The sequence below is a fragment of the Lagopus leucura genome, unplaced genomic scaffold (genome assembly GCF_019238085.1).
Source record: "Lagopus leucura isolate 7727_CA_CO unplaced genomic scaffold, USGS_WTPT01 Super-Scaffold_100022, whole genome shotgun sequence".
In the NCBI taxonomy this organism is placed as follows: domain Eukaryota; kingdom Metazoa; phylum Chordata; class Aves; order Galliformes; family Phasianidae; genus Lagopus; species Lagopus leucura.
In genome coordinates this window covers 5,855,082-5,866,065 of record NW_024962275.1, presented here as the reverse complement: position 1 = coordinate 5,866,065, position 10,984 = coordinate 5,855,082, and the positions used below count along the sequence as shown (strand labels likewise).

Sequence of the window (10,984 nt, the reverse complement as noted above, 5' to 3'; positions counted from 1 at the left end):
AATGCTTTGATCTCATAGAACTGCCTCGTTTTAAAGAGCTGATGATCCACCAGTGTTTTTTTCTTCCCAGTAGGGAACCTGTCTGCCTCACCTGCCCTGCCCTACCAGAGCTCCGTTCAGACTGATGGAAGGCAAAGGGGCTCAGGAGCAGAGCTGGGCACAGCAGGGACCAGCAGGAGTCAGTGACAAATCAGCTCAGGAAAAAAAGGAAACGTTTAATTTTTATTATTTAATCACAGATGGTGTAGGAGAAAAAAAAGAAAAAAAAGCTGCACAAAGAGCAAGAGAGGGGTTGCACTATATATAGATGTACAGCTGTTTCCTTCAGGTGTTACAACTCAAAAACGTAGGATGATTAATTTTGAAAGTTGAAATGTATAGCAGATTCTGATTACATCTGAGTGTCTATAATTTAGCTACTTAGTAAAATTAACTTGACGTTTTTAGTGAGCTGTGAGGACAATAACGTGTGAAGAGACTGAAGAGCAAGTTTGACTGCATGCTCTTTCCTTACCTCCCCCCCCCTCACTTTTCAATTTGCAAAGTTAAAAATAAACTTTTTCACTTTTTTTCCTTTAATCCAGACAAATGAGTTTGCCTCCCCCTGCTGTCAGCTGCAGTCCAACGTTTTGCTTCGGAGCATCTCAGAAGGAGAAGTGAGCACTGTGCAGCCAGAAGCAGCTTTGGGCAGCCCAGGTTAAGGAGCAGCCCAGCTTGGGATCTCATTGTTGTGCTTCAGAGAAAACCCAGTGCTGTGATTCTGTGAAAATCAGGCAGCTCAAAAGCGTGTGGCTGTTGTTCTACCTTTAATAAATCCCCACCAGCACACACAACCCTTGTGGGGAGCACAGCCAGCATTCAGTGAGCACAAACTCATTTTCCAGTGAAAGCCTCTTGCTCTTGCCTGTTCTCCAGGGTGCAGCATGAAGGACCCAACAGAACCCAACCCTGTGCTGAGATATCCCAGACCTCGTGCCAACCTCTGTGGATGATGAGGGTAAGTTATCTTGTACAGCATCATCAACTTCAAATTCATTTTGTTCCACAGAGCCAGGACTGCACCACGTTTTTGTAACCAACAAGCACTTTCAGTTATGGGCGTGTGAGGGTTAAACTAAATGATGTCCCAGCTCATGCTGTGCCACTGCCTGCATAGAGTCTGTGTGGGCAGCTTGGACTGAGCTGTGGAAAAGGCAACAGAGGATGAAGGGAGCACAACCACGTACGTGTGGTGCTGCCTGGCCAAAACATTGCTATGAGAACACTTTTAAAAGTAATAATAAATGATTAGCTTTAAAATTAGGACGTTTTGGAGTGTTTGTAGCAGAAAAATGGATTTCAAAACTGTCAAGCTTTGGCCTTTCTGCGAGGTCCTGTTCTCTTAGTATGGATTTGAGGGGTACAGAAGGGAGTGCAATGCTTCTCTGCCAACAGCAAAACGCCTTTTGATTGTGGCTGCTTGAAAGCAGGTTCTCAAAGAGAGAACTTAGCAGTGATGTGAGCAAACACAGCTGCAAGGGCTGCATTCCATTTGCTCCATGATGACAGACTCAGAGCTTCTTTGCCTTCTTTGCCTTCTTTGTTCAACAAGAGCTCGATGTTCTGCCATCTCAAACAAAACAACGCAAACAGATCTGTGATTATGTTAAAATTTAATTGAATGGTCTGACCCTATATAGTATTTTCAGACCTAGCATCAATGTATCTTCCTAACAGGGCAGTGAGGAACCACAGGAGGTGGCTTCCAGGAGAATCTTCCAGATGAGATTTAAATGCCTTTAAATACTGAACATTATTTATGTTACTATAAAGCAACGACAGCTGGCAAAACCATTCTTCTTTCACCTCTGTTCTGTCATTTCAGCAGTAGAGAAAAGGGCTAGAAGATGGATTGTGCTCTTGATTCTTTCAGGACCTGTATGACTACAACAACAAACAGCTGTATAACACAATATAAAATCTCAAGTGAGCCAGCTTTAAAAAAATCTGGGTTTTTTCAATAACTCCAGTACCATGTTTATGTAATAAATATTAAAAACCAACATCTTTTACATTACAGAAAGTGTTAAATAAGTTATTTACAAAAAAACAATTTTTTTTGCTCTCCTCCCTCCCCACAGCTGGTTCCATAAAAATATTCTTTCAGCTCTTTTAACATCAATAAATAGTAAGGCATAAAGAAGCAACCACCATGCAGAGGAACGGTCTGTCTTTATTAGTGGGCCTTTCTCCTTCAGAGAATCCTTTTTTTGCTGGAATAGGAAGCTGGTTTTTGATTGTCAGCTGCTGGGACCTGGTTAGAAAAGCAATAATTAATACTGTTCTGCTGTACTGCACAGATCCAGTCCCTATCCCTGAGCTCTCATCCCGCAAAAGAATCAGCAAATCCTGTGCTCAGCTGATCTACCCACGAAAGATGAGATTTCTGTAAGCAGAAAGACTTCATGTCCTCAACCTCCAACTCAGGTAGGACTGAACCCGTGCAGGAGCTGCATAAGGAGGTGCTCAGAAGGTGCTGCTGATGAGGATAATAGAGAAGAGATTGACAAAAAGAGAGAGAAATTTAAGGGCGGGCTGGGAACCATACAGCCATTGAGAATGGAATGGTGTGAGGAGAAGGATGCGATTTAGGAGTGGAGAAGTATATTACAGCCTTCTGGGAGTGAAGTCAGAGCCTTCTGGGAGAAATCAAATCCGAGCAGTGGATACTTAAACGCTCAAAGTAATTTAATGCTCTGCATTAGCAAAGAGCTGTTTGCAGAAGCTTCACCTATCAGGTCTGCATTTTAGGAAAACAGAAGCACCGGTTGTTAACCCACACTCAGGCTTTAAATAAAGATGCCTTTTGTGAACTTCTTCAGTAGACAGCTTATTGGACTGTGAGCTGATGAAAATAAACCATCGGAGAAGAAAAAAGACATCTGAATATTAATCTGGGGAAAAGTATCAGAAAAGAGAGAGGGTTTAGCTGTTTGCAGGGCCAGTCATGAAACTCTAATTCAAACATCAAGTAGTGCAGAATATTTATCGTGGTAACCTGCTGTCACCCAGACTTGATCTTAATGTTGTTCCAATTGCAAACCCAAAACAACCTGGACTAATTCTGCAAAATGCTACTGGCATAGCAGAGCCTATTTCTACTGAGCATGTCAAGGAATTAAGCGCAGCAGATACTTCACTTACTTCCAGGTTTCCTCTAGCCTTCTTCAGGACATCATGAGTTAAAACCACTGGAAACAAAGAGGCAATGATTACAGGACACTGCACTGCACTCAAAGTCTTACAATCAAATAATAAATGATGTACAAACTGACATCTATGAGTTGGGCAGCAGCCAGGCAACCATACACAGCCCCACCACCACCACTTCAGCTTTCTTACTTAGCAAAACCCAGAACTGTTCCTCTGTCCAAAGCCCTGCTTGGGCTCAATCCAAGGCATCAAAGGCATGCTTTCTGTTCATTTTAAGAGAGATGGTGCATGATCTAACAGAGGTTAGGGGGAGAAGGAAGAAAATGGTGCAGTGGAGAGGTTATGTGGGATGATGGGCTGGGAAGACAAGGGGTTGGCAAAGAAGTCAGCCAGCTCCTCCTGCAGTTCAAGGACAAAGCAACCTAGACATGCTTGGGGGAAATCACATCAGTGGCTTGCTCTGAAGTGGCCCAAGCTTTCTCTGCTCATTCAGCTAGTTTGCCTCTGCAGGGAGAGAGCAAGACCTGTGAATGGAGGAGGGGATGCTTCTAAACAAAACTGATATTTAGAAATGTCAGGTTAAATATGTGATTCTCCAATCTGTGTCAGCTCCGTAACTGCTGAAAAATACCATTCACAAGTGCCAATTTAATATTCCAGTCTCAAAAATAAACAATTTAGCCATAATAAAGATTTTTCATTACAATAATAAGAACCCAACAACTCCAAGGGTATAGCTGTCATGAGATAATTATACCCTTGGCGGATTGCTGCAATTTGGCACTGCATTGTTACATGTTCAGAGGTTCAGATGAGGTTTATAAGCATTACATTCTCTTGCCCAGAGAAAGCAGACAGAAGACTCTGAGCCATAAGAATGTTCCAGTCTCTGACTCTAATGTATTTAGGAATGCTAAACTAAATAACAGAAACCTGAAAATCCTCAGTGGAGTGACCAGCTAGCAGGGTACTTAGAGAATGAAGCCAAGCAAGGTCACCCACTGGAATGCCTGTGGTTGCTTACTAGCAAAACAAAACAAATATAAGCATCATCATAAACTCCAGCCTATGATTCACCAGTTTTGTTGTTTGTACACAGATGCAATTTGGAAACATTTCTGAAATTGCTCTTTAAGGCACAGGTGACTTGACATCCATAATTCCCATAATCAATGAAACTTAAAGAATCTTGTATCTAAGTCTTTCTGTGCTCTTTGCTCATAAAGAGCTCTGCTAGTAAACTCACTTCACCTGGCAAACTAGATTTTTCTAAATCAAAAATATTAAATTCAGTCCATGAAGAGAATTTAGAGTATGTGACACTAATGGTGAAGCTGCTGGGAGGCAGGCAGGACTGCGCAGTACGGCTTCAGAACACACAGGTTCCATTTTATTAGGATCTAATTCTGGGTGTGAAATGGAGTGAGTAAAATAAGAGGGAGATGCTCTGTTTTCTCTCTTAAAGTGTGGATGGAAGGAGAGGCTGTGTCCATAAGGTTAAATCTCTGCTGATTGAAACCCTGCACAGCTCTACTGAAATTACCCACTGTCTGTCTGACACGTCACTGGAACTAGGAACTGACCAAACCAGATCAGTTAATCTCTCCTGAGGGATTTGAGTGGCACAGACACAATAATAGCTTTGATTTTTTTATATGACAAATCCCAAACTGAGTTACTAAAAAACCCTAAACAAAATCTAATTTTAGATTTTGTGTAAGTAAGTAACTTGTATGTTATCTGGTACAACACTTCTGGAGGAGATGATCAAAAACCAGCTCGTAAGTGGTAAAAAAGCAACAATAATCTGTATGCAGGAGATATATGAAATTTAAACATACAAATTGTAGGCTATGGAGCAAAATAACACAATGAGTTAAATAAGGGCAAAATAAATGACTTGAGGAACACAGTGTTACAATAAACAATAACTTTGCACGACGCAGAGCCTTTTACATTCTAGATTAACTACTGATAGAATGAATGCCATTCAGCACAGCCTAACAGCCTTCATTTTGCTGTTTCTCTAATTCAGTGGGAGCCATGAATTACAAAAAGGAAGAGCCATTGTAAAGCATACACTTACACTGGTCAATGATGACTTTCTCCATGTTTTCCTTCAGCTGGTTTGTAGAGTGCAAACGTTTCACTGTGCTGTGTAACTTCTTCTCTTGCTCAGTCAGTTTCTTCCGCAATCGAAGTATTTCTGCTTTCATTCCTTCATCCTGCATCCAGAGATGATGATAATATATTAAAGCATTACAGAAATTATTTATACCCTGTTAGCACTTAGACTTTAGGTTCAGTTTTTGACCACCAATTCTAAGCAGAAGTTTCTAAGGTTGGCACCCCGTAAAACAGGACTTCAAGTAGCCCTGATACAGTCTGCTAATAATGTACTGATCTGGATTCCCCATGCAAAGTTAAGCTTATACATTTGTCTTGTTGTGCTGTGAGATAATAGTACCTTCTGGAATTCTCCCCCAGCACTTTGCTCTTTAGAAGAGCTGATTACTCCTGTGGGGCTAAACAGAAGGCAGCGAACGCTCAGTATCTTTTGGGAGGCATTCTTTCATATACTGCATTTAAGACATCAGAAGCACTCTAATGATCGTAAGATCTCAGTATGTTGGGTAAGAAGGTCTAAAAAAGAATTCTAAATAGACTCTAATTAAGAACTGTAGTAGAAACTCAGATCTCTCACACACGAGGTCAGATTTTCTGACTGATCCAGATCAGGGTTTAAATCATACAGACAGAAAAAGCCTTTGTCTGTGTGTATCTGTGACGTGCTCAGATCACCCAAGCCAGGCCAACATACAGCTGCCCACATATACTGTGCACATAGGGATAAAAATGGAAGTGTTCCAATATCCCACGTATGGAAGTGAGACATGAAAGATTTATACTGCTTTTCTGATTTAACACATATAACAGTGCTAGAACGGCAACAAAAACGTTATTAAAATGATATATCAAGTGTTAGCTTTCCTGAAGTTCTATTCTCTTCAGCAATCTCCTGCTTCTTTTAAGAAATACGTACAAAAAAGCTCAGGGAAAAAAAAAAAATTCAGATGGATTTTACAGCCAGAGTTTGAAGCAGTTTATTGTTGAGTGGTGAAATCATGACAGTACAGATAATTCATCCCTCATTCGGTTTACTTTCATTCATTTGCATAGTGCAATCCTTTTTAGTTAAAATGTTATAAAACTTGTCTCGGGGTTTTGTCACACTTTTAAGAAAGCATCCTATTTTACAGCTTAGGCATCAAAAACATAAAACGAAAATGTAGCTCAGATTACATCAAAGTTGCTGAAGTTTCTGTTGTTACTGGAATATATATAATCAAGTTGAATTTAATTCTATAACAGGGAGTCCAAATCTTTTCTCACTGAAAGGGAATGTTTGCAGTTTGCCTAGCTTGCCTAAATATCACACGGCAAGGCTGCAGATGAAACCTTCATATAAGGAATCTGGTAAATAAGCAGCTGAGTTGTGCAGTATGATCAGCACAGGAAGGCAGTGCACATTCAGCCATAGCCTTCAGATGAGAGCTACCTAAAAACTGGGCTACCCACGTTGGATTTACAAACCATTTTCCCAGATGACATGTTCTTCACTGGTGTGTCCTCCTTGACACACTGCAACAGCTCCAGACAGCAAAACTCAAACAAAATGAAAGGAACAATACCTGAGTGCCGTGAGCAGAACTATGTGCTGCTTTCATTGGAAGGGAAACTCTCCAGAGAAGTTTCAATAAACGTGCAGCCTCTTCTAAAATCTGCTGCACTGTGTTGGTGCTTGCAGAAAAGCTTTGCAGCGATGCCTGGTCTGGTACCTGTATTGTAGGATTAGACACACGTTACATTTTACCTTTAAGGAACGATGAAAATGTAATCTTGATTAGTGGTATAAATTCCGTTGATAAGGTTTCCTATTTAAGATGATGTAGACAGCTATTGTGTGCCAAAAAAGCTCATTTCTTCGTTTAGACAGGCTGTTGAATTGCACATTATCTCAGAATTTGAGGGAGGAAGGAGATATCTCCTCATCAATAACCATGATTAATAATAGATTACATTTACTGGATTTGCTGTGCCACATGGTAACAGTTGGCAACTCTTGCCTTCCTCCATTTGCATTTTGTGTCACGTTATTTGAAAGTCAAATGATTACAGACATCAATTTAAGCAATATAGATGTTTCTTCCTTAGCAGACCCTTTAAACTGTTCCATTTAATGCTAAAATAACTATCAGAACACACATAAAGTGTTTTCCTCTGCTGACAGATGAGAAAATCAAATTGAAGAAATTGCACAAATGTGAAATAAAGGAGAGAAAGAATGCAAGCGGAGCAGATGGATTACCAAAGCAGCAGTGATACAGAATGGGGGAGGGCAGTGAAGTAAAGGCATTTATGGTTTGTGCCCCATCCAACGTATCATCTGAACAGTGTCTCGGAATTGCGATCCTCCTGTCATACAAAGCATCCCATTTGCCAAGTAGTCTGAAACTTCAACGATGTAAAGCCTGATAGGAAACCTCACTGCTTTTATCTTTACACCAACAGAAGTTAAAAACTTAGATTTCTTCTTCAGTCATTATTAGCACCTTAACTGGGTCGTCTGAAAACACACGGTACTTCAGAGACCCTTGAGTGTCATTCACACATCTTTCTACTGTGAGTGTGCAGGTGATACCACAAAAAGAATTTCAGAGTTGTTGCAGGCTGCATTCTCAACAGCTTTACTAATTACAACTTGGAAATAGAAGTGTTCTTAGAAATATCTCTGCTAATAGTGATTCAGCAGTGTCAGTGAGCAGCCTCCAGTACAGTGTTTCACTGTTTCTACCACCAGCATCTTGTTCCAACCTTCTGTTCCAAATCTCCCCTACTGCAGGTTAAGTTTCTCAGTTCATTATTAACTGCCATGGACACATACAGACTGTTCTTTCCCTTTTGCTGAAACTTGGAGGTAGGTTTGATTACCTCATCCATCCCGAATGCACTATTGGGCTGTTAACTGCACCCAGATATTAACACTAAGTAAGAACAAATCAGTGTAAGCAAACACTTGCTCTCCTGATTCTAGGGGAAAACCTTGAAATATCTGATCTTTTTTTTCCCTTGGTATCTTTATGTCACATATGATGCAGAAAGACAGATTGTGTCTAAGAAGTCAAGACTTTCCCATTACTGAGATATTCAAGTTGCTGGATTAGCTGCTGATATTACTGAAGTATTCACCTGCTACCAGAAAGTGGAAAAAATATATAAAAGCTTCCTCAGTGTGAAACCACCCTCGTTAGCATACATCAGTCATTGCTGTAATGTGATCACTTGTGTTACTGGAGGGCAGGGTACAGGTAAGTGGAGAACCCAGCCAGCTGGCTGTCGTCAGCTGTGTATTAAATTACTTTTAACTAACTCTCATTTCCTGGGCTTATCCCAAGCCTCCATGACAACAAAATCTCCTTTATTATTATTATCCTTAGGTTACTGATACATACCCATAGCTTAAGCCCTGTCTAAAGCATTTTACAGTTGAACCTGTTTTGCTGTTGTTTTTTAGTAACTTTCAGTGTGATGACTACCAGTTTCCATAGTAAAAGCAAGCAGTCTCACCTCATTTCAAGTAAAGTGAGACACCTTATTAAAGGACCAGAATTAACTAATTTATCCACAGCCCCATTAATACAGAATCACAAAAAGGAGCCTGCATCTAGATGCAACTTCAACAGCCAAGGCTGAGGTATCCCACCAGAGTTAAGAAGTTCATAGTGCCTGCTACACCATTAACCTGGTTGTTTTTGTAATCTATACATTTTGCATCTCTAGGCAAAATCCAGCACTTTCTACCAGCTTTCACTGCTTACCTTTATTCCAGGCTCCTGCAGCTTTGTACCGGCGACCTCTCTTAAAGTAACCTCCATTTCTCCCAAAACCTCTTGCCCTTCTGAAATCTGTTTCCGGAGAGCATTGTAATCCTCAATCAAACCCAGGACGTGGCGCCCATTTTTGTCTGCCCACATCCTATGCCCAGGAACGAGCCGAGGGGTACATGGTGTACCAGAAGATGAGGTGCTGCAGCAGTCTAAGTCGTCTTTAGAGGCACAGTGTGTACCTGGCACAGAAAAGCAGTACAGATTTGTTCTATCCTTACACATAGTTGACATGAGACGTCTTTCAAACATGCACATACAGGGTACCTGTGGATGTACCTGTTTGTGCCAGCGAAAAGCCGTGTCTGTGCTTCTGCAGCTCACAAGTGTTTCTGCTGGCAGCAGGGCATTTGCAAGGATTTTCTATACATCAAAAGAGAATGAGAAAGAGCGTATCAATAGAAGTTAACACACATTAAAAAATCATCCTGGGTCAACTTCTGTTCCTCTTTTCTACAAGAAGTAGGGAAATAGAATGAATTTTCTTGTACTCAGGCCAAGCACCTTCCAAACTTCACCCACACTCATTATTTTTGGCATCTAGCCAGAGTTGAAGATACCTCCCAAACTCAAGATGTGGCTACAGTATAGCCTGATGAAGATATTTTAATCAGCTCCGTAAGGATGACACTCTCCAAAGCTACATCATACATAAGGTCAGATCTTGTATACCTATACAAGCAGTGGGAAGGGAGACTTTAGGCTGTATGTATGGAAAGCTACAGAGCACTTCAGCAGCAAGACAGACCATTTTTGTGCCCTGTTCATCCATAGTGGGGCCATAACCTGAAATGCAGCCATAAGAATACATTTTCCCTGATGTGCTGCAACAGTATCACTTAACAGTGATTGAAATAAAGGTAAAATATTTCCCAAGAGCATAAAGGGGAAAACTGATTTATACAAAGACCATTTAGTGAACTTATTGATCCTTCCTGAGTCAACCACAGCAAATGCTATAGAAGCCTGCATTAAAATAAGAACCCTCCAGTAAGCAAAATTTCTGGCACTTTAACACAGCCATCCTTCCATCCCAGACATTTTCCGCAAATGCTTTTCTTGAATGAAAAAGTGACAGTTGGAGCCCATAAGACAGCACAGTGTGCATGTCATCACCCCGTGCACTAATTGCTCTAGCATGAAAGGGATCTGAAGGGCTGATGGGCAGCTTCCAAACTGTAGAGTCGGTGTTGAATAAAGTTTTGAGAGCATCTTCAAACAAGGAACAGGTTCTACAGTGTAACCAAAGCACTTGTGGCACAGTACCGTTCATTCCTGCATAATGCTGAGATTGTCTGAAAAGATAATTGATATTCACAGCTGACACTGATCCCATTTCCTCCTTCTTTTCTTTTGAAAGCTGCTCCTCTAATTTTTCGTGCAAAGTCTTGTTTGTCTCTATGCTTCTTTCAAGCTGCACTCGCAAACTCTGTATTTCAGTCAGTAGTTCATGCAAGTCAACTGGATTATTCTGATCTTTTCGAAATTCTTCTGATGCATCACATCTGGGATCTGAAACGATTTGAAAGAAACACTTAACATCTTTCACAATTAAAATAATATCAGCCATTATCAGAATGCTGAACAAGTAAATTATAGCCAGTTTTATCCTCAATATTAAGAATTAACTACAAACGGCACTGAGATAATGGTTTGACAAAGCATGTCTTAATTGCTTTTACTCTCAAAAGATCTGAAGAGCTGAAAATTATTTTGTACTTTGTCCATAAAAGCTAATAAGTCTCATACCAACAGCAAAAATATAATAGTAAGAGAATGAAGAAGATTTACAAAATTTGAAGTGCAATAAAGCACAGTCTGGGGGAAAAAGAAGTAATGGGTAATCT

At 40.5% G+C, this 10,984-nt stretch overlaps 1 protein-coding gene across 3 annotated transcripts in view; it reads right to left on the bottom strand.

Moving 5' to 3' along the window:
- Positions 1-1,640: 1,640 nt before the first annotated feature.
- The window catches only part of CDK5RAP2 (CDK5 regulatory subunit associated protein 2), a 72,501-nt gene continuing 63,157 nt past the window's right edge, over positions 1,641-10,984 (bottom strand). For all 3 annotated transcript variants that reach the window (XM_042878961.1, XM_042878959.1, XM_042878960.1), the window contains 7 exons: positions 10,404-10,649; positions 9,417-9,500; positions 9,072-9,319; positions 6,885-7,031; positions 5,279-5,417; positions 3,184-3,230; positions 1,641-2,293 (listed from right to left, as the gene is read on the bottom strand). In XM_042878961.1, the coding sequence (XP_042734895.1) occupies positions 2,234-2,293; positions 3,184-3,230; positions 5,279-5,417; positions 6,885-7,031; positions 9,072-9,319; positions 9,417-9,500; positions 10,404-10,649 (971 nt within the window). In that variant the 3' untranslated portion in view covers positions 1,641-2,233. The remainder of the gene's footprint in view (positions 2,294-3,183; positions 3,231-5,278; positions 5,418-6,884; positions 7,032-9,071; positions 9,320-9,416; positions 9,501-10,403; positions 10,650-10,984) is intronic.